At 35.5% G+C, this 24,467-nt stretch overlaps 1 protein-coding gene across 16 annotated transcripts in view; it reads left to right on the forward strand.

Annotated features, from left to right (window-relative positions):
* PCDH15 (protocadherin related 15) overlaps positions 1-24,467 on the forward strand; it is an 870,688-nt gene that overhangs the window by 444,286 nt on the left and 401,935 nt on the right. For all 16 annotated transcript variants that reach the window (XM_088842500.1, XM_088842496.1, XM_088842498.1 and 13 more), the window contains one exon: positions 22,259-22,367. In XM_088842500.1, coding sequence (XP_088698626.1) covers positions 22,259-22,367 — 109 coding nt within the window. The remainder of the gene's footprint in view (positions 1-22,258; positions 22,368-24,467) is intronic.

Raw genomic sequence — 24,467 nt, forward strand, 5'->3', positions numbered from 1 at the left:
CTTTTAACTGATTATCTGTACATATAAAAGGAGCAAAAGTAAATGCCTTCCATGTAATATCAATTTCACAAGTATATTGCTTTAAAATAAATGTTTACACTGTATGATGTTATTTGAAACCAGTGGCTAAATATATTTGTGTGACATCTTATTCTAGTTCCGTTGATTTACTAGGATGTTCTGAGAGTGTATGTCTATAAACCCCTATAATATAAATCCACAAATTTATTATTTTAGGAAATAAATCTACATTATTTTCAGCAAACTATATATCAACAAATTTCATACATGTTCTAATAGTAACAAGTATTTTATTTTAGCTCCTCATTTGATGTACTTTCTCCAGTTAAGAGTAGTTCTATATTTCTGAAAAATAAACAAAAGAAAGTGTCATTTTCCACAAGTTCTATCTTCTTTAAGTTCAGTTCAGTCACTCAGTCATGTCCAACTCTTTGCAACCCCATGGACTGAAGCACAGCAGGCTTCACTGTCCATCACCAACTCTTGGAGCCTGCTCAAATTCATGTCCATCAAGTCAGTGATGCCATCCAATGATCTCATCCTCATCCTCTGTTATCCCCTTCTCCTGCCTTCAAGCTTTCCCAGCATCAGTCTTTTCAAATGAGTCACTTCTTTGCATCAGGTGGCCATAGTATTGGATTTTCAGGTTCAGCATCAATCTTTCCAATAAATATTCAGGACTTATTTCGGTAGGATGGACTGGTTGGATCCTCTTGCTGTCCAAGGGACTCTCAAGAGTCTTATTCAACACCATAGTTCAAAAGCATCCATTCTTTGGCACTCAGCTTTCTTTATAGTCCAACTCACATCTATACATGACTATTGGAAAAACCATAGATTTGACTAGATGGACCTTTGTTGGCAAAGTAATGTCTCTGCATTTTAATATGCTGTCTAGGTTTGTCATAATTTTTCTTCCAAGGAGAAAGTGTCTTATAATTTCATGGCTGGAGTCACCATCTGCAGTGATTTTGGAGCCCAAGAACATAAAATCTGTCACTGTTTCCATTTTTCCCATCTATTTGCCAGGAAATGATGGGACAAGATGCCATGATCTTAGTTTTCTGAATGTTGAGATTTAAGCCAATGTTTTCACTCTCCTCTTTACTTTCAACAAGAGGCTCTTTAGTTCTTCTTTGCTTTTTGCTATAAGGGTGGTATCATCTGCATATCTGAGGTTATTGATATTTATCCAGCCTGGCATTTTGCATGATGTACTCACTGGAAAAGACTCTGATGCTGGGAAAGGTTGGGGGCGGGAGGAGAAGGGGACGACGGAGAATGAGATGGCTGGATGGCATCACCGACTCTGTGGACATGAGTTTGAGTGTACTCCGAGAGTTGGTGATGGACAGGGAGGCCTGGCAGGCTGTGATTCATGGGGTCGCGGAGAGTCAGACACGACTGAGCGACTGAACTGAACTGAACTGAACTGAACTCTGCATATAAATTAAATAAACAGGATAGCAATATGCAGCCTTGATGTACTCCTTTCCTGATTTGAAACCAGTCTGTAGTTCCATGTCCGGTTCTAACTCTTGCTTCTTGACCTGCATACAGGTCAAACAGGATATGGTAAGAGTGAACATTGACATTTTAGGATCAGTGAACTAAAATGGACTGAGGTGGGTGAATTTAACTCAGATGACTATTATATCTACTACTGTGGGCAAGAATCCCTTAGAAGAAATGCAGTAGCCATCATAGTCAACAAAAGATCCCAAAATGCAGTACTTGGATTCAGTCTCAAAAATGACAGAATGATCTCTGTTCATTTCTGAGGCACACCATTCAATATCACAGTAAACCAAGTCTACGCCCAAACCAGTGATGCTGAAGAAGCTGAAGTTGAATGGTTCTATGATGAACTGCAAGACTGTCAATCATCTTTAAGGAGCCTTATTTTACCAATTAATTTGTACTTTTAATACCCTTTAATGTCTTTGCAAAAAAACCTTGGATAATTTGCTGTACACCACACTGCTCCTGTATAACTTAAATAAAATAAAATATATGATAAAATGTCAGTTCAGTTCAGTTGCTCAGTTGTGTCTGACTCTTTGTGGCCCCATGAACCACAGCACGCCAGGCCTTCCTGTCCATCACCAACTCCTGAAGTCCACCCAAGCCCATGTCCATTGAGTCGGTGATGCCATCCAAACATCTCATCCTCTGTCATCCCCTTCTCCTCCTGCCCTCAGTCTTTGCCAGCATCAGGGTCTTTTCACATCCATACATGACCACGGGAAAAACCATAGCCGTGACTAGATGGACCTTTGTTGACAAAGTAATGTCTTTGCTTTTTAATATGCTGTCTAGTTTGGTCATAACTTTTCTTTCAAGGAGTAAGTGTCTTTTAATTTCAAGACTGCAATCACCATCTGCAGTGATATTGAAGCCCAAAAAAATAAATTCAGCCACTGTTTCCACTGTTTCCCCATCTATTTGCCATGAAATTGATGGGACCAGATGCCATGATCTTAGTTTTCTGAATGTTGAGCTTTAAGCCAACTGTTTCACTCTCCTCTTTCACTTTCATCAAGAGGCACTTTAGTTCTTCACTTTATGCCATAAGGGTAGTGTCATCTGCCTATCTGAGGTTATTGATATTTATCCTGGCAATCTTGATTCCAGCTTGTGCTTCCCCCAGCCCAGTGTTTTTCATCATGTACTCTGCATATAAGTTAAATAAGCAGGGGGACAATATACAGCTTTGATGTACTCCTTTTCCTATTTGGAACCAGTCTGTTGTTCCATGACCAGTTCTAACTGTTGCTACCTGACCAGCATACAGGTTTCTCAAGAGGCAGGTCAGGTGGTCTGGTAGTCCCATCTCTTTCAGAATTTTCCATAGTTTATTGTGATCCACAGAGTCAGTAATAGCCTGCATAAAACAAGAGGTAATATTAAAATTCCTCAGGTTTATAGATATAACCCAACCTCTGCTTTCTGCAAACAGTTTAGTGGAAAGCTCCACAAAGTATGCACTGCTTTTAATTAATAGTTGAGTCATATAGTAACTGATCTTGTCTTGCAAGTGCATTTTAGGCTCCTTAACAAGGAATACCTTGTCTTATTTTTTATCACCGAAAAGATTCAGTTAATTAATTATAGATAAGTACATTCTATCTATCTGTCATCAGAATGAGAGAGAGAGAGAAATAAGCAAAGACTGAATTGGAGATTTTTACAACAGTGTATTGGATACTAGGAATATAGACATTGGGATCATATATCTTCCAGGAACATGCATTTTAGTGTAGAGAGACAGAAAATTAAAATTTCCATAAATAAGATAATTTCAGGCACTGAACATACATGCTGAACACAGTATACAGTGAGTAAAATGAGTGCAAATGAATGAAGGGGTTTATTGTCTAGAGTAGTCAAAGGAAGGCTTCTTTGAAGAAGGTCATTTGAGTTGAGACCTGAGTAATGAAATGGAAGGCTAAAGAAATTGTGAATATAAAAAAGCTGAAAACAGAAAAGTTTGGCACATTTGTATAAGAGAAACACTACGGAAAGCCTCTATCTAACTTACTGCTTCAGGAGTATTTTAGTTTCGGTATTCTCCTTCCTTGTACTTTGATGGATCTTTGGCCTAAATTCTCACAGTTGGTGGTGGTTTAGTCCTTAAGACATGTCCAACTCTTTGCAGTCCTATGGACTGTAGCCCACCAGGTTCCTCTATCCAGGAGATTTCCCAGGCAAGAATACTGGAGTGGGTTGCTATTTCCTTCCCCAGGGACTTTTCGGACTCAGGGATAAAACCTAGATCTCTTGCATTTCAGGTAGATTCTTTACTGACTGAAACGCCAGAGTAGCCCAATTCGTATGGTGTATAGATAGATAGATAGACTATATATTTTATGCGCTTATATTAATTATATCTGTCAGGGTCCAGCCAGGGAAACAGAACTCATGTTGTGGTTAAATTAAAGGAATTTAATACAGGGAGCTAGTCACAAATGGGTTGGAAGTGAAACAAGGGAAGGGAATGAAACTCAGAATGAAGAAAACAGCAGGACATTTCTAACATGAATAATTCTCCCTCTGTGTTCAATCTTGAATTCTAAAATTATCTTTTGAACATCTGCATGCTATATGCTGATAAAAAACACCAAAATGAATGAACCATAGCACTTATGCTCTAGAATCTGAGTCATAAAACATACAAGTGACCTGAAATATGAACACCTGTCCTGTGGGTTTTCAAAGGAATAAAGGGTCAATTCCAGCTGGAGATTAAGGAATAAACTTAAAATAGAAGGTGACATTTGAGCAGAACCTTAAACTATTTTGATATTGAGAGCTCATGTTGGGAACAGCATGGATAAAGAGCTAGAATGGGGAGCTACAGGTATTTAACAGTGAACGATAAGCATTTTAGTTTGGCTAGAGCAGTATATAATGAAAGTATTGGGAAACAGGAGGGAATGACAGTAAACTGTAGCCAAATCTTGAAAAACCTTTTCTTTCCAAGCTTCAGAATATAGACTTCAGGAATCAAGCCATGGGTTGCAAACCATGATCCACAGATCAAATCTGGACTGATGTTTGTTTTTGTTAGGCTCATGAGAAAATACATTTTTTTAAACAGATAAATATTTGTAATCTATGTGATGAAAAGGAACACTCATTTTGAACCCCAATTAAGTAAAATCTTATCTTCTCCCTAAAAAGCATTCCATTCTTCTCCTTAGAATCATATTACCAAAAAGTACTCTTATTATTACATATTAAATTTTGTCAAGAATAAATGTAAAAAAAATCAGAAGAATAAAGCCAGATGTTCTGGAGTTCAGGGAATGAGAAAAATAGTGGTGGAAGGGAGAGTCAGACAAGGAAGTGAGGAAAAGTGGCCTTACTCATCCACATAATGATATAAAATCAAAAAACTCCAAAAGGCAAGGGGTTAGAGTCAGAAACACCAATACAGTATACTAACGCATATATATGGAATTTAGAAAGATGGTAACCTGAACCCTGTATACGAGACAGCAAAAGAGACATAGGCATATAGAACAGTCTTTGGGACTCTGTGGGAGAGGGTGAAGGTGGGATGATTGGGGAGAACGGCATTGTAGCATGTATATTATCATAAGTGAACAGTCTAGTTTCAACGCATGATACAGGATGCTTGGGGCTGGTGCACGGGGATGACATGGAGGGAGGATATGGGGAGGAGGGAGGTGGGAGGGGGGTTCGGGAGGGAGAGCACATGTACACCCGGGGCAGATTCATGTCAATGTATGGCAAAACCAACCAATATATTAATGTAAGGTAATTTGCCTCCAATAAAATAAATTAAAAAAAAATTTTAAAAAAAAAGTGTACCACTTGCTTCTCAAGGTTTTTGAAAGATTTTATAACAGTTGGAAGTGGAAATGCTCAGCCATGTCTGACTCTTTGCAATCCCATGGACTGTAACCCACCGGGCTCTAAGCTCCTCTTTCCATGGAGTTTTCCAGGTAAGAATATTGGAATGGGTTGTCATTTCCTACTCTAGGGGATCTCCAAACCCAGGAATCAAATCCATATCTCCTGCATTGGCAAAAGGATTCTTTACCACTGCACCCCCTGTGGTAGCCAGATATTTATCTATTTGGCTGTGCCAGGTGTTAGTTGAGGCATGTAGGACCTAGTTGCCCAACCAGGGATTGAACCCAGGACCCCTATACTGACAACAAAGAGTCTTAGCCTCTAGACCACTGGGAATGTCCCCGGAGTTTTATAGAAGTGGTGTTCTGAAAATTAAATATATAGAATCAGGGACAAGTAGAATATCAATGAATACTATTCTACTTCCCACTTCTTTTTTTTTTCTTTTTCCTTTCAGTAAGTACCTGTGAATTAATTGATTAGGATAACCAGTTCAAATATTTTCTGAGTAAACAGCTATCTGATTCCTCATTTCTTAAAAAAAAGTACTTAATTATTAATTTGCTTGTTCTCTATTAGATTATTGTTGGAGAGTTCAAATGCTTTTCTAATTGAAACCCCACTTTTTCCCCATATTTAGCTATAAGCCTACATGTTGCTGTGCTGGTATATTAGTTAATTGAATTCAGTAGAAAAGTAACATATATATTCGGTTAAGTTGTGTGGTTGTTAATGTTATACACTTCCTTTCTAGTTTGAATACTTTACTTTTGACTGGTATTTTTGGGTATATACAGCAATAGGATTCTGAAGGGCTTCCTAGGTGGCTCAGTGGTAACAAATCTGCCTGCCAAGCAGGAGACAGATTCGATCCCTGGGTCTGGAAGATCCCTTGGAGAAAGAAATGGCAACTTCCTCCAGCATTCTTACCTGGGAAATGCTGTAAACAGAGGAGTCTGGTGGGCTAAATCCAAGGGGTCGCAAAGTCAGACACAATTTAGTGAGTAAACAACAACAAAGGATTCTGAAAGTGAGCTGCTCAGTCATTCAAGTTTTGATATTTGGAAATATTTTATCACAGAATTGCAACAATAAGAATCAAAAGAACACCTAAGGATGCCCTATTTCATGAGAGTTGGCCAGTGCAGTGTAGCTTCAAATGCAATACAAAGAGTTGTCTTAGTAAAGTTAAAAGCAAGTAATATGAGATTGCTACATCCATTGAGACATTGCCCATCTCTCTTTTTTAAAATATGGAGAAAGAAATACAGGTCAGGAAATGGGGAAAATTGCCAGAGAGTGTTAGAAGACTGTTATTTTTTTTTTGCATAAATCTTTATTGTACATTAAAAAAAAATTTCCTGGTTTTTTTTTTTAATGAAAATTACCTAAAATTATTCTTACACACATCATGATTATATTTGTTTTCTGAGATCAGACCCAACAACTGTTTCCTTTTTTTAATCAAACACTTCTTGTGCAAGTGTAATGGTATCCACACTTTGAAAAATCTCAGTAGTACTTGCTACTAAAGCAGGAATGGGAGAGAAAAAACTATTACGTTGAACTTCTGAAGAAAAATTGAAAAGTTTTGTGAGTGCTTCCAGAGACTCTGTGGGCAAATATCAAGAATACCATTTGGAAAAGATTTATGAAACATCTATCAGTGCCCTGCAGGCATCCACATCCAGAGTTATCAACAGCTCCCCTGTTGTGGTTTAAAGTAGTAGTCTTTACTGCAGGGACAAAATACATGTCTGAAAACAGGCTGGGTCATACTTTTTCAAGCATTACAACTAAATGTCTCAGTTTGTGCTTCCACAAAAGGAGCTAAATTCTTCCAGAGTCCTTCCTATGCTGGGGGTTTAAATGTCACTAATGGTTTAGTTTGTGGAGAAGCTCCCATTTTATTTGTGATTCAGGCACTACCTGTATGAGTTGGGTAAGAATGCATGGGAAACCATGATGTAGGCGGTTGCTATGCATGTGTTGTCAAGTGTCATATACTATTTAGTGAGGCAGATATAAGTCCACCGAGCCTATCAAAAAATGAAACTTTAAAAAGCATTAGAACCTTATTGTATTAATATTAGAGTATCCTGATGAACATTTCCATTTTTTTTGGTCTTAATTTCTTTTTATAAATGTTCTACTTGTCAAAAAAAGACCCAAATAATCTTTATAAGTTCCTCTCATTACTGGTTAAGTAACACAGAATGACGTGATGAGATAGTGGGTATTTTTGGCAACAAGAGATGCTTCTTTTTCTTCACCTAACTTTTAATAACAAGAAACAGATCAAAAGTATATCCCAGATAAGAATACTGAAGTGGGTTGCTTTGCCCTCCTTCAGGGGATCTTCCCAATCCAGGTATCAAACCCATGTCTACTGCTGCTCCCACGTTGTAGACAGATTTTTTACCACTGAGCCACTGGGAAAGCCCTATCATATAATATTAATATGCTAACTGTAAAGGATACAGTGTGTAGTTTAGTTTTATAACACATATTCAGGAAATGCAATAAAATGCAGGAAAATGCAATAATTATTTTTATATTCTTACATAGAAAAAAGGTCTAATCAATATCAAAATTAATATAAAAACACTGAATTAATACCATTTATTTTTTAAATTTTACTTTTTTCTAATTCTGAATTAAAAATTCATTTTTCTTTGGTATGTCCAACCCCCAATAAAATTTTTCACCAGTCATTGTTTTTCTAAAATTTGTCTTTTTCTTTGGATATTCCTATCAGATTTATTTTGCTATAATTATTTTATTCACAGAATTCATTCAATAGCCACAGTTTTCTCATTGAGTAAATGGTATTTGAGTATCTGCAATGTATAGGACACAAAATAAGGCACTAACAGTGAAAGAAATAATAATTCTCCTTCTGTTTAATTTATTTTACTACTACCAGAAAGAAAATTATGCATAAATAAGACATTTAAAAACTAATATTTAGTATTAACCTGAGATAGTCACTGCAAAGGACTGCAAAAGTTACTTTTTTAAGCCAAGAAATGGTCTTAAGAATAAATTGATGTGAAATTAATTGATACAATTTGATGTAAATTAATGTTACTATTATACACTTAGAAGGCTGAATTAGTATTCATACTACATTTTGGAGCACAGTTTCAGACTTTGGTCTTTACAGCTGTGATGGCAGCATGCTTTCCTCTGCACTTCACTGCTCTATAATGTACAGTGAACTTGGAAAGTAAGAGTTCTGAGCAATAGACTGCTGAAGGTTAAAGCTATAGCCAGGACCATAGTGAGGAAAGAACAATTATGTTTCTATTCATAAGTGAAAACATAGTTTTATCTAACACCTCTTTTATCTTATCCTTTTCTTGCTCATAAACCTACAGTGGGAAGGTCTGGACTGAAATGGCAGGTAGCTTTAGGTACTGGATTTATCTTTACCCATGACCGTACTGAAATACTTGTAAAGACATAAAAAGAGATTAAAAGTGGCACCAACACTGGAAACAAAGACTCTAAGTCAGATTTGTGCAACAAAAACTATAAGATTGCTGTTGTTTTAAAATAAAGAGTGAAAAACCCCACAGACAGATAAAAATAGAAATTCAGTTTCCCACCACAGAAATATGGGAACTTCACAGTCATAAAGGCACCAAGCAATCAAAACACTGATTGAGATATATGTGAATCCCAAGAAATATTCTGGAACATTGAAGGAGAAGAATATTTTATATTCAAGATAAAAAGAAAAAAACGTTATTAGGAACAGATATTAAAAGAAGCATGCTATTTTAAAGCTTTTAATTTCAAATAAAAATAAAAAATGAAATATATAAATCATGAGATTAAAGGTGAAATAAAGCTACTGATAGAATAGAAAGTAGATCTGGAATAATAAAACTAATTTTCAGGAACAATTTTTCTGTCACAAGTAATGGCATTTGAGAGTATTTTAACCATGGCAGAACTTCTTTCAGAATCAGAACCAATCCTCCCAAACTGTGCTGCTGCTTTTCAACTAATTTATGTATATTCTAAATCCTTTGTTGTCATTTCAACAATTTTCATATCATCTTCACCAGGGGTAGATTCCATCTTAAGAAACCACTTTCTTTACTTCTCCATAAGAAACAACTCTTCATTTGTTGTAACTGGTTTAATCTTCTATCCAGATGACTAAAACTTTCTTCATATTAGCAATAAGAATGCTTTGCTTTCTAATCATTCATGTGTTCACAAAATTAACATTTTGAATTTCCTTCAAGAACTTTTCCTTTGCATTCAAGACATGGCTTACTGTTTGGCCGAAGAAACCTTGCTTCCAACCTATCTTGGCTTTCCACCTTCACTAAGTATAATCATTTCTGTCTTTTGTTCTGAAGTGAGAGACTTTCATTCTTCCTTCTACTTGAACTCTTAGAGTCCATTGTAGGGTTATTAATTGGCCTAAGTTCAACAATGCTGTGTCTCACAGATAAGGAGGCCCAAGATGAGGGAGAAAGATCAGGGAACAAATAGTTGTGGAGCAGTCAGAACACATACACCATTTATTAATTAAGTTGTAACATCTACTGTATGGGCACAGTTCCTGGTGCTCCAATATAGCTGTAATGGTAATATTAAAGATTATTGATTACAGATCACTGTAACAAACATAATGATAATGAAAATGTCTGAAATACAGTGAGGATTACTAAAATATGATACACAAACAAAAAGTGAACAAATACTTTTGGAAAAATGGTTCTAATAGACCTGTTTGACACAGGTTTGCTTCAAAGTTTCAATTTGTAAAAGATGCAGTGTTTGTGAAGTACAGTGAAACAAAGTGCAATAAAATGAGATATGCCTGTACTCAGAAAATTTCTGATTTACTATTTTATTTCAAGATAAAAGCAAATTTCGGTAAGACCAATAAAGAAAAACCATAAAGGAACCAAATACTAGGTAGAGCTCAGATTTTTGATCCAAAAACAAAACTGGATGACAATGGAGTCAAGTGTGTGAACAGAGAAAGTTTGTGAAATGGAGAACCTAATATTCAGTCAATACTTTTCATTCAGCTATTAATATTCTCATATATACAAGTATTCACATTTTCTCACTGAAAAAAATATTCAAGGACATATGTCAGTTGACTGGTCAATAAAAGTAAAGATTTTAAAAATAAGTAAATCATGATATAAGTATTTAGATATGTGTATTAAAACAAAAAAATAAAATATAAATATATATTAATAAAATTTTAATTTAATATTTATAAATATATATGCAACCTCTTGTAGGAATATAAAATAATTCTAAAGGAAAAGAAAACTGAAAAAAAATAGTGTAGTTCTCAATTCTCAAATTTTATTAAAAAGTGTAGCATTTTTGTAGTGTGTGTGTGTGTGTGTGTGTGTGTGCGCACATGTGTGTTTAGGACTGGGAAGTAGATTTATGACAAATTAGAGATTTGTCACAAACCTGCTTGTCAGTGCAAGAGATGTAAAAGATGTGGGTTTGATGCCTGGGTCAGGAAGATCCCCTGGAGAAAAGCATGGCAACCCACTGCAATATTCTTGCCTGGAGAATCCCATGGACAGAAAAGCCTGGTAGGCGACAGTCCATAGGGTTTCACATAGTCAGACACGACTGAAGTGACTTAACATGCAAAATAATAGAAGCAACTTCAATGTGCAACTATACAGCATAATTACAACATTAGTGGAGGTTGCACATTATTGCAAATTGTGTTTATGAAAAGCACATGCTTTTGTTTAGAACAGTGTTTTTAACGGGTAAAAATAATCAACAAAATTTAGATATGCAAAGTGGTAAAATATCACTGTGTAAATAGGCAGGTAGATAGATGCTAGATATATGTTGACAAGTCATCCATCCAACCCCACCCATAGCGAGGAAACTCCACAATAAAGAGAACTCCACAAACTGCCAGAAGACGGAAAGGATATCCCAAACACAGCAATATAAGCAAGATGAAGAGGCAGAGAAATACCCAGCAAGTAAAGAAACAGGATAAATGCCCACCAATCCAAACAAAAGAGGAAGAGATAGGGAACCTACCTGATAAAGAATTCCGAATAATGATAGTAAAAATGATCCAAAATCTTGAAAACAAATTGGAGTTACAGATAAATAACCTGGAGACAAAGATTGAGAAGATGCAAGAAAGGTTTAACAAGGAACTAGAAGAAATAAAAAAGTCAGTATACAATGAATAATGCAATAGATGAGATCAAAAACACTCTAGAGGGAACCAACAGTAGAATAATGGAGGCAGAAGATAGGATAAGTGAGTTAGAAGATAAAATGATAGAAATAAATGAAGCAGAGAGGAAAAAAGAAAATTGAATTAAAAGAAATGAGGACAAGCTCAGAGACGTCTGGGACAATGTTAAACGACCCAACATTCGAATCATAGGAGTCCCAGAAGAAGACAAAAAGAAGGACCATGAGAAAATACTTGAGGAGATAATAGTTGAAAACTTCCCTAAAATGGGGAAGGAAATAATCACCCAAGTCCAAGAAACCCAAAGAGTCCCAAATAGGATAAACCCAAGGCAAAATATCCCAAGACACATATTAATCAAATTAACAAAGATCAAACACAAAGAACAAATATTAAATACAGCAAGAGGAAAACAACAAATAGCACACAAGGGGATTCCCATAAGGATAACAGCTGATCTTTCAATAGAAACTCTTCAGCCCAGGAGGGAATGGCAGGGCATACTTAAAGTGCTGAAAGAAAATAACCTACAGCCCAGATTACTGTACCCAGCAAGGATCTCATTCAAATATGAAGGAGAAATCAAAAGCTTTACAGATAAGCAAAACCTGAGAGAATTCAGCATCACCAAACCAGCTCTCCAACAAATGCTAAAGGACCTTCTCTAGACAGGAAATACAGAAAGGGTGTATAAACTTGAAACCAAAACAATAAATGGCAACGGGATCATACTTATCAATAATTACCTTAAATGTAAATGGGTTGAATACCCCAACCAAAAGACAAAGACTGACTGAATGGATACAAAAACAAGACCCCTATATATGTTGTCTACAAGACACGCACCTCGAAATGAGGGACACATGCAGACTAAAAGTGAAGGGCTGGAGAAAGATATTCCATGCAATAGAGACCAAAATAAAGTAGGAATGGCAATATTCATATCAGATAAAATAGACTTTAAAACACAGGCTGTGAAAAGAGACAAAGAAGGACACTACATAATGATCAAAGGATCAATCCAAGAAGACGATATAACAATTATAAATATATATGCACCCAACATAGGAGCACCTCAATATGTAAGACAAATGCTAACAAGTATGAAATGCTAACAAGTATGAAAGGGCAAATTAACAATAGCACAATAATAGTGGGAGACTTTAATACACCACTCACATCTATGGATAGATCAACCAAACAGAAAATTAACAAGGAAACACAAATGTTAAATGACCAATAGATAACTATAGGATATTTCACCCCAAAACAATGAATTTCACCTTTTTCTCAAGTGCACATAGAACTTTATCCAGGATAGATCATATCCTGGGCCGTAAATCTAGCCTTGGTAAATTAAAAAAAAAAAAAATTGAAATCATTCCAAGCATCTTTTCTGACCACAATGCAGTAAGACTAGATCTCGATTACAGGAGCAAAACTACATATGGAGGCTGAAAAACATGCTGCTGAATAACCAACAAATCATAGAAGAAATCAAAAAAGAAATCAAAATATGCATAGAAATGAATGAAAATGAAAACACAACAACCCAAAACCTGTGGGACACTGTAAAAGCTGTACTAAGGGGAAGGTTCATAGCAATACAGGCATACCTCAAGAAACAAGAAAAAAGTCAACTAAATAATCTAACTCTACACCTAAAGCAACTAAAAAAGGAAGAAATGAAGAACCCCAGGATTAGTAGAAGGAAAGAAATCGTAAAAATTAGGGCAGAAATAAAGGAGACCATAGCAAAAATCAACAAAGCCAAAAGCTGGTTCCTTGGGAAGGTAGATAAAATTGACAAACCACTAGCCAGACTCATCAAGAAACAAAGGGAGAAGAAAAAATCAATAAAATTAGAAATGAAAATGGAGAGATCACAACAGACAACACAGAAATACAAAGGATCATAAGAGACTACTATCAGCAATTATATACCAATAAAATGGACAACTTGGAAGAAATGGACAAATTCTTAGAAAAGTACAACTTTCCAAATTTGAACTAGGAAGAAATAGAAACTCTTAACAGACCCATCACAAGCAAAGAAATTGAAACTGCAATCAGAAATCTTCCAGCAAACAAAAGCCCAGGTCCAGACGGCTTCACAGCTGAATTCTACCAAAAATTTAGAGAAGAGCTAACACCTATCCTACTCAAACTCTTCCAGAAAACTGCAGAGGAAGGTAAACTTCCAAACTCATTCTTTGAGGCTGCATCACCCTAATACCAAAACCTGACAAAAATGCCACAAAAAAAGAGAACTACAGGGCAATATCATTGATGAACTTAGATGCAAAAATCCTTAACAAAATCTAGCAATCAGAATCCAACAACACATTAAAAAGATCATACATCATGACCAAGTGGGCTTTATCCCAGGGATGCAAGGATTCTTCAGTATCCACAAATCAATCAATTTAATACACCACATAAACAAAATGAAAAATAAGAACCATATGATTATCTCAATAGATGAAGAGAAAGCCTTTGAAAAAATTCAACATCCATTTATGATCAAAACCCTCCAGAAGGCAGGAATAGAAGGAACAGTCCTCAAAATAATAAAAGCTATATATGACAAAACCACAGCAAACATTATCCTCAATGGTGAAAAACTGAAAGCATTTCCCCTAAAGTCAGGAACAAGACAAGGGTGCCCACTCTCACCACTACTATTCAACATAGTTTTGGAAGTTTTGGCCACAGCAATCAGAGCAGAAAAAGACATAAAAGGAATCCAAATTGGAAAAGAAGAAGTAAAACTCTCACTGTTTGCAGATGACATGATCCTCTACACAGAAAACCCTAAAGACTCTACCAGAAAATTACTAGAGCTAATCAATGAATATAGTAAAGTTGCAGGATATAAAATCAACACACAGAAATCTCTTGCATTCCTATACACTAATAATGAGAAAGAGAAATTAAGGAAGCAATTCCATTCACCATTGCAACAAAAAGAATAAAATACTTAGGAATATATCTACCTAAAGAAACTAAAGACCTATATATAGAAATCTATAAAACACTGGTGAAAGAAATCAGAGAGGACACTAATAGATGGAGAAATATACCCTGTTCATGGATTGGAAGAATAAATACTGTGAAAACTAGTATACTACCCAAATAATGTATAGATTTAATGCAATCCCTATCAAGCTACCAACGGTATTTTTCACAGAGCTAGAACAAATAATTTCACAGTTTGTATGGAAATACAAAAAACCTTAAATAGACAAAACAATCTTGAGAAAGAAGAATGGAACTGGGGGAATTAACCTGCCGGACTTCAGACTCTGCTACAAAGCCACAGTCATCAAGACAGTATGGTACTGGCATAAAGACAGAAATATAGATCAATGGAACAAAATAGAAAGCCCAGAGATAAATCCACACACCTATGGACACCTTATCTTTGACAAAAGGGGCAAGAATATACAATGGAGAAAAGAAAATCTCTTTAACAAGTGGTGCTGGGGAAACTGGTAAACCACTTGTAAAAGAATGAAACTAGAACACTGCTTAATGCCATACAGAAAAATAAACTCAAAATTGATTAAAGATCTAAATGCAAGACCAGAAACTATAAAACTCCTAGAGGAGAACATAGGCAAAACACTCTCCGACATAAATCACAGCAGGATCCTCCATGACCCACCACCCAGAATATTGGAAATAAAAGCAAAAATAAACAAACGGGACCTAAGTAAAATTAAAAGTTTCTGCACAGCAAAGAAAACTATTAGCAAGGTGAAAAGACAGCCTTCAGAATGGGAGAAAATAATAGCAAATGGGAGAAAATAATAGCAATTGATATCAAAAATATACAAGAACCTCCTGCAGCTCAATTTCAGAAAAATAAATGACCCAATCAAAAAATGGGCCCAAGAACTAAACAGACATTTCTCCATAGAAGGCATACAGATGGCTAACAAACACGTGAAAAGATGCTCAACATCACTCATAATCAGAGAAATGCAAATCAAACCATAATGAGGTACCATTTTACGCTAGCCAGATTGGATGCTATCCCAAAGTCTACAAACAATAAATGCTGGAGAGGGTGTGGAGAAAAGGGAACCCTCTTACACTGTTGGTGGGCATGCAAACTACTACAACCACTATGGAGAACAGTGTGGAGATTCCTTAAAAAACTGGAAATAGAACTACCATACGACCCAGCAATCCCACTCCTGGGCATACACACCTAGGAAACCAGAAATGAGAGACACATGTACTCCAGTGTTCATTGCAGCACTGTTTATAATAGCCAGGACATGGAAGCAACCTAGATGTCCATCTGCAGACGAATGGATAAGAAAGCTTTTGTACATATACACAATGGAGTATTACTCAGCAATTAAAAAGACTACATTTGAATCAGTTCTAATGAGGTGGATGAAACTGGAGCCCATTATACAGAGTGAAACCAGACAGAAAGAAAAACTCCAATACAGTATATTAACACATGTGTATGGAATTTAGAAAGATGGTAATGATAACCCTGTATAAAGACAACTAATCTTCAAATGTATAGGCATAAAGTTGTTTCTATTATTTATATTCTTAATGCTTCTATGAATAATTCCCATATTGGATATTGTTTATTTGCCAGATTTTTCTTGTTGATTATTGTTACCTGATGTTTCCCTTTTTAGAGAAGCTTTTTAAGGCTGCTTTGACTCTGTTGAGCCTCTCAATTTTATCTTTATTTTTAATGCATTAATACCTGGTATGTATTAGGTGCTTTTTTTTCTTTATGAATATTGTTGATCTTGCTAACTTTTTCAACTGGCTGTATACTTGTATACTCATTGCTTTTCCTTTTTATGTAAAGTCTACTACATTTAAGGCCTCAGTGGATAATGTTTTCCATATCCCGTAGGTATTGACTTTGTATTTTCATTATCTTTCTGTAATGATGTTGTTTTTAAATGCCATGTACTCAGTGAATAATATAAACACATTGTAAATTTCAGTTTTCTAATAAAATTAAAAATTTTATTAAAAATAGATATATAGATAATTCTGATAGAAAATACCTCAGACTATTAACAGTGGTTGTTAGTGGGTTGTAGAGTTTTAAATATTATTTTTTTCTGTGATCACATAAAAAGCTCAAAGTAATTGACTTGGCCCATATCACCCACATTGATAGTACATTTTAAAAAATATTCACAAGGAGGAAACTATTTCAAAATATATGACACTTTTTCAAACAATTTGGTATTTCTGACATTTGAAAAGATCACAACTAATTAAAGAAAAACAGAAATGGTAATTTAATTTCTTAAGAAAAGACATTGAGTATATACGTGTCTATATGAGAGTATTGTGAATATCTTAGGTTTGTTTGTCCTTTCTCTGTTAGTTAACATATAGTAAACAGACAAGAAGCTGACTGAATTCAGTTCAGTTCAGTCGCTCAGCAGTGTCCAACTCTTTGCAACCCCATGGACTGCAGCATTCCAGGCCTATCACCAACTCCAGGAATTTACTCAAACTCATGTCCATTGAGTCGGTGATGCCATCCAACCATCTCATCCTCTGTCATCCCCTTCTCCTCCTGCCATGAATCTTTGCCAGCATCAGGGTCTTTTCAAATGAGTCAGTTCTTTGCATCAGGTGGCCAAAGTATTGGAGTTTCAGCTTCAACATCAGTCCTTACAATGAATATTCAGGACTGATTTCCTTTAGGATGACTGGTTGGATCTCCTTGCTGTCCAAGGGACTCTCAAGAGTCTTCTCCAACACTATAGTTCGAAGGCATCAATTCTCCAGTGCTCAGCTTTCTTTATAGTCCAACTCTAACATCCATACATGACTGCTGGAAAAACCATAGCCTTGACTAGATGGACATTTGTTGGCAAAGTAATGTCTCTGCTTTTTAATATGCTGTTTAGGTTGGTCATAGCTTTTCTTCCAAGGAGTAAATGTATTTTAATTTCAAGGCTGCAATCACCATCTGCAATGATTTTGGAGCACCCCACTATTTCCCCATCTATCTGCCAAGAAGTGACGGGACTGGATGCCATGATCTTAATTTTCTGAATGTTGAGTTTTAAGCCAGCTTTTTCACTCTCCTCTTTCATTTTCATCAAGAGGCTCTGGAAACTAGCTAAATATTTTCAAAAACTTCTGGGAAAATGGTGTACTTAAATATAATAAGAGATGAGAATAACAATGTCCAAAAATTGACTTTGACATTGTTGTTAAAAAATTGTGTAATGAATTTTCTTTCATGTAGTCTATATCTTACTTTTTTGTTAAATGGAGAGTATAAAAAAATTAAATTCCAATTGGATATTTAAGTAGATTTTTAAGAAGGGTATTGAAAAGAGAAGTTTCTAAGTGCAAAGAGCACATCAAATTTAATGAAAGTAGTTTAATAATAAATGGTAAGCTCAATTATTTATGTATTAAATGATATAATTTGTTAAAATTTTAAATCAGTTAATTATCAGTGCTAGAATATATTTATAGTTGATGGTGAAGTTTTTACTATTTTAACATAACTATTCTCTTTCTAAATGGTATAGAATTATTCAATTAAACTAAAGACCACAAATCTAAGCAATGATGAGTCCAGTATCATATACATAGAAGGGTGAATGTTGGAATGAATCAAAATTAAGAATTATAATAATTAAAGATAATAAGCCAGAGATACTAGTCATTCTATGAGCTCAGTTTACCTTTCCAAAGTTGTCTCTGTATATATTTGTTTTTACTTTTTTAACATACCAGGGAAAACTTTCTATAGATCATTCTTAGAGATTTTTATAATGTCTTGATTTAATTTAAAACACTTAAGCTGTTTCAGTATAATATATGTATGTTACTCATGTGTATCATTCAAATGCTGAGTCGAAGGATATTTAAATTTTAAACAGGGTCTGTTATCTGCATCTCAAGTCTGAAGATTTTACTAAATAGAGAGTAAAAGAAAAATTGTGGGGCTTTTCTGGTGACTCAGGTGGTAAAGAATCCGCCTGTAACGCAGGAGACTGAGATTCAATCCCTGGGTTGGGCAGGGCAATGGCAACCCGCTCCAGTATTCTTTCCTGGAGAACCTCCAAGGACAGAGGAGCCTAGTAGGTTGCAGTTTATGGGGTTGCAAAGAGTTGGACACAACTGAGCGACTAAGCACAGTGCAACACACAGCACATTGGGTGAGCACAACAGTGGTCAAATGGATTTAATGTAGTAATTTTGATATTGATTTAACATTTTCATGGTTCTAAATCCACATTTAAAGAAATGAATAGAGTGTAAGCTATCCCTGGCTTCTCAGGAGGCATAGTGATAAAGAATCCACCTGGCTATGTAGGAGATTTAAGAGAGGTGGGTTTGATTCTTGGGTCAGGAAGAGTCTCTGGAGAATAAAATGACAACCCACTCCAGTATTCTTGCCTGGAGAATCCCATGCACAGAGGAGCCTGGTGGGCTACAGTCCATGCAGTCACAGAAAGTCAGACATGACTGGGCACATGCATACACACACACAAGTTATCCCCACAGAGAGCTGTTTGTTTTAAGGAAAATATTGATAGCATTTAGACCACGGAGAGCCCATTAGAGAAAATGATTTGGACAGAGCCCCTAAGATGTATGTGACCTCTAAATTATTGGTCAGTGCTGCTGCTGCTAAGTCGCTTCAGTCATGTCTGAATCTGTGCGACCCCATAGACCGCAGCCGACCAGGATCTGCTGTCCCTGGGATTCTCCAGGCAAGAACACTGGAGCGGGTTGCCATTTCCTTCTCCAATGTGTGAAAGTGAAGTGGCTCAGTTGTGTCCGACTAGTAGCGACCCCATGGACTGCAGCCTACCAGGCAATCAGTTCAGTTCAGTCTCTCAGTCGTGTCCAACTCTTTGCGACCCCATGAATCACAGCACGCCAGGCCTCCCTGTCCATCACCAACTCCCGGAGTTCACTCAAACTCATGTCCATCGAGTCGGTGATGCCATCCAGCCATCTCATTTTCTGTCATCCCCTTCTCCTCCCACCCCTAATCCTTCCCAGCATCAGACTCTTTTCCAGTGAGTCAACTTGTCGCATGAGGTGGCCAAAGTACTGCAGTTTCAGCTTTAGCATCAGTCCTTCCAATGAACACCCAGGATTGATCTCCTTTAGAATGGACTGGTTGGATCTCCTTGCAGTCCAAGGGACTCTCAAGAGTCTTCTCCAGCACCACAGTTCAAAAGCATCAATTCTTCGGCGATCAGCTTTCTTCACAGTCCAACTCTCACATCCATACATGACCATGGGAAAAACCATAGCCTTGACTAGATGGACCTTTATTGGCAAAGTAATGTCTCTGCTTTTTAATATACTATCTAGGTTGGTCATAACTTTCCTTCCAAGGCGTCTTTTAATTTCCTGGCTGCAATTAGCATCTGCAGTGATTTTGGAGCCCAAAGAAATAAAGTCTGACACTGTTTCCACTGTTTCCCCATCTATTTCCCATGAAGTGATGGGACCAGATGCCATGATCTTCGTTTTCTGAATGTTGAGCTTCAAGTCAAACTTTTCACTCTTCTCTTTCACTTTCATCAAGAGGCCTTTGAGTTCCTCTTCACTTTCTGCCATAAGGGTGGTGTCATCTACATATCTGAGGTTATTGATATTTCTCCCAGCAATCTTGATTCCAGCTTGTGCTTCTTCCAGCCCAGTGTACCTCATGATGTACTCTGTATATAAGTTAAATAATAGTTACCTTTAATTATTAAAATGCCTGTAGGCCTAATGTAACTTAATAACATAACATTAAGTTTTGTGCATAACAATTAATATTATTGCTTTTTTGGTGTCATTTAGAATGCCACAACTATACATTTCTGCTGAGATTAGAAACTACAGATTTTATACAAGAGTGCATGATACGTTTCAAGCTTATGTTAGTTGAGAAGAAATAATATATAAGAACATTGCAATGATTCCTTAGAATGTGTATGAGATACTGAGACACACTGTATTTCCATTCAGAATTACCACTTATATATTTGGTCTGAGAGTTCCACAAACTTAAAGCAGTATTTTCTAAACTGTGTTCTAAGGGTGTTAGTGCAAGAAGATGTTAATAAATGATTCTAGAAAGTATACAAATAACACCCTTTTCTTAGGCAGTTGTTAGGCAAATTAATACACTTAAATCTCTGAAACAACTTGTAGTAAAGTGAATTAAGATTTTTAAAATGTTATTTAATATGGTGTTTCCCACAGAATTGAAAGAGACACATGTACTCCAATGTTCATTGCAGCACTGTTTATAATAGCCAGGACATGGAAGCAACCTAGATGTCCATCTGCAGATGAATGGATAAGAAAGCTTTGGTACATATACACAATGGAGTATTTCTCAGCCATCAAAAAGAATGCATTTGAATCAGTTTTAATGAGGTGGATGAAATTGGAGCCAATTATACAGAGTGAAGTAAGCCAGAAAGAAGAACATCAATACCGTATATTAACGCATATATATGGAATTTAGAAAAATGGTAACCTGAACCCTGTATAAGAGACTGCAAAAGAGACATAGGTATATAGAACAGTCTTTGGGACTCTGTGGGAGAGGGTGAAGGTGGAATGATTGGAGAGAATGGAATTGTAGCATGTATATTATCATAAGTGACCAGTCCAGGTTCGATGCATAAATTTTCCTCTGTTCATTTCTTTGCATTTGTGCTTTTTTAATAAAATTCTTTTTTAAAAAAATAAATAAATAAATAAATCCAGCTGGAAAAAAAAAAAAATAATATGGTGTTTCCCAAACTTATCTGTGCAGAGTAAATGTTTGTCTTTCCAGCATGCCTATTGTAATCTAGCACAGGGCTAGCAAACTACATCTTATTCACCATGGAGACACAGTCATGTCTACTGGTTGCTTTTGTGTTACAATGGCAGACTTGAGTAGCTATAACAGAGACTGCATGGCCAGCAAAGCCTAAGCATATTTATTATGTGGTCCTGATAGCAAAACTTGATGCCATTGACATCAGAAATGCATTATATCTTTAAACAGAATATTCTTGCAGATAAGAATAATATATATATGGTTATATATAATATGTATATTATATATAATAATATGTATATAAGTTACATGTATATACCTACATGATATATAATTAAGTTTAACTATATGAAACATACAATTGATTTCTATTGACTTAAAACATCAAATCTTAAAACATTTATTTTAATATAATTTATGTGAAACTTTAAGTCATCATTTAGGGAGAAAAGAGTATAAATATATTTACAAATCTTGTCTAAAGCCAAAAACAAATACTATACTTGATAACCTTATATGTTTGATTAAATTATTTAGGAAAGATTCAAAATTTATTAATATACTTCTTCCTTGCTCTCCTTTTAGGAGACATTTGTGATATAAAGCCCTATGTACAAAGTTACTAAGTCTTTTCATTTGACTTTGAGGGCATCTTGCTCCCTTTTCAGATTCAAAATTAACTAATTTGTGGTGTTAAATTACACATTTTGAAATCTGACTTTACTCATTCAGGTGTTATCTAGCTGTCCAGGCAACAATATCTGAGTGTCAATTCTCTTTGAGGTAATAAAACTGAACTAAACTCTCTGATTTTATTTTTCCAGGAAGAACTGAACCCCGTCATTGTTACGCCACCCATCCAAGCCATTGATCAGGACCGGAATATCCAGCCACCATCAGATAGGCCAGGCATCCTCTATTCCATCCTTGTTGGTTTGTATCTTCTAACATTTTACATTCTCAGGTATAGCTCTAAAATTGTGTAGAAAAAAATATTTTCAATTTTTTTTAAAGTTTAATAACAGATTTTTAGAAATTTTATTATTTTTATATATAAATAAATTATAAAATAACCACTTAAAAATATTTTTCCCTTAGAATCAGTCTCAATGAAATGTGAACAATAAGTAGAAACACTTTTATTGAGGAGGCAAAACAATTTCAATATAGTATGTAATCCTTTGTTGGTAGTTTTCTCTGTATCAGCTCATAAAGAATTCTCTAAGAAAAAATTGAAAAATCAATTTAAAAGCTTACACTATTTGATCAACTATTATTTTATCATTGGTTGGGTACCATTACTGTTACATAATTCTAAAAATAGTGATTCCATTACATAATTCTAAAAAGTATGTGACAATTAAATAAGGGCTATTGGAGCCAACAAGAAGAAAGATTATGATTACCCCAAGGAACTATAACACATTATACCCTTTGGCTAATTTTCCTTGAAGAATTTCAGAGAAGTCATTTTAATCCATTCTTGTGAATATCTGTTAGTCATACCAAATGCAAAACTGATAAGAATATCATTATGTCACTTTTCTTAAACTGCTTTTGCTAAAATATGGATGTAGCTATTCTGCATGATTTATACTATCCAGAGAGATACATACATCTAAAACAAACAATACATCTATAATGAAGAAGAGACACTTTTGAAGTTTGCTTCAAAGTAACTATTGAATGGAATTTAACTTTATCCTCAACCCCTTAAACCCCACAGATGCATATTATAGTCACCTAGAGATGCCACACAGATTTCAAAATATAATGTTATAGCCTACTTAGAAATACTGTCCATAGAGAAAATTCAAGTAATTCTGTTTCAAGTCTTTGGTATCTAGAACTACACATGTATTAAAAGTTAGTTGTAGAGATTAGACTATAAAATTTTTTAAAATGTGCTTATGAACATAAGCATAAGTCTGTTTTAAGTCTTTAGGGGGTTGACATGGTGGCTCAGTTGCAAACAGCCAACTTTACCTGCAATGCAGGAGACCCAGGTTCAATCCCTGGGTGGGGAAGAAGCCCTGGAGAAGGAAATGGTAGCCCACTCCAAAATTCTTGCCTAGAGAATCCATGGACAGAGGAGCCTGGGCTACAGTCCATGGGGTCACAAAGAGTTGGACACAACTGAGTGACTAACACTTTCTTTCACTTTCAGGTTGAGATACATAAAAGGAAATAAGCGTTTTTAAAAAAAAAAATTTCATTAACTACACTTGATAGTATGGCAATTACTATATTAGATGATGTAGATATGAACATGAGGTTGGGCAGGAATACAGTCTATGGATAGAGTCAAAAGATACATTAAAATACATGGTTTAAAAAAAAAGCATGGCTTTAAATACTACAAATAAAGTATGAACCACATATCATATGATCTCATGGGAGAAGAGAACTAAAGATATCTATGAAATTGCTTAGAAAGAGTTATTGTAGCAGAAAAACTATAGTTTTCAAGTATAAAATGGGATAAAAGTGAAATGATTTGGGTAATGCAGGAAGTGAAAAGTCCAAAGTGTTAAATTTAAAGATAATTATAATATAATTCCATTACTTTGTTTATTGCATCTTGCCATGCAGTTTTGTAAGACCATTAAATTTATAGCTGCTTTCCCTTACTGATACTTTATTATGAGCTACACATAGAAAAGATATGCCCACTCTCACATTAGAATAGAATCCATCCACATTTTCACCTATTACTAGCACTTCCGTTGCTTTATTGCTTATTGTACATAAATACCTTCTCCATTTGTGGTTTACTTTAGTATATTGTATGAAAAATAGAATAAATTTTAATCATTTTCTGTATGACTCTCCTAATAGGTAAATGCTCCGAACTAAGAATCCATTTTCCCCAAATTTTGCAGATGATTCCTTTCAGTTCAGTACAGTTCAGTCGCTCAGTCGTGTCCGACTCTCTGCGACCCCATGAATCACAGCACACCAGGCCTCCCTGTCCATCACCAACTCCCGGAGTTCACTCAAACTCATGTCCATAGAGTTGGTGATGCCATCCAG

The sequence above is a fragment of the Moschus berezovskii genome, chromosome 12 (assembly GCF_049115385.1).
Source record: "Moschus berezovskii isolate FMDL1 chromosome 12, NW_MosBer_1.0, whole genome shotgun sequence".
NCBI classification, from domain to species: domain Eukaryota; kingdom Metazoa; phylum Chordata; class Mammalia; order Artiodactyla; family Moschidae; genus Moschus; species Moschus berezovskii.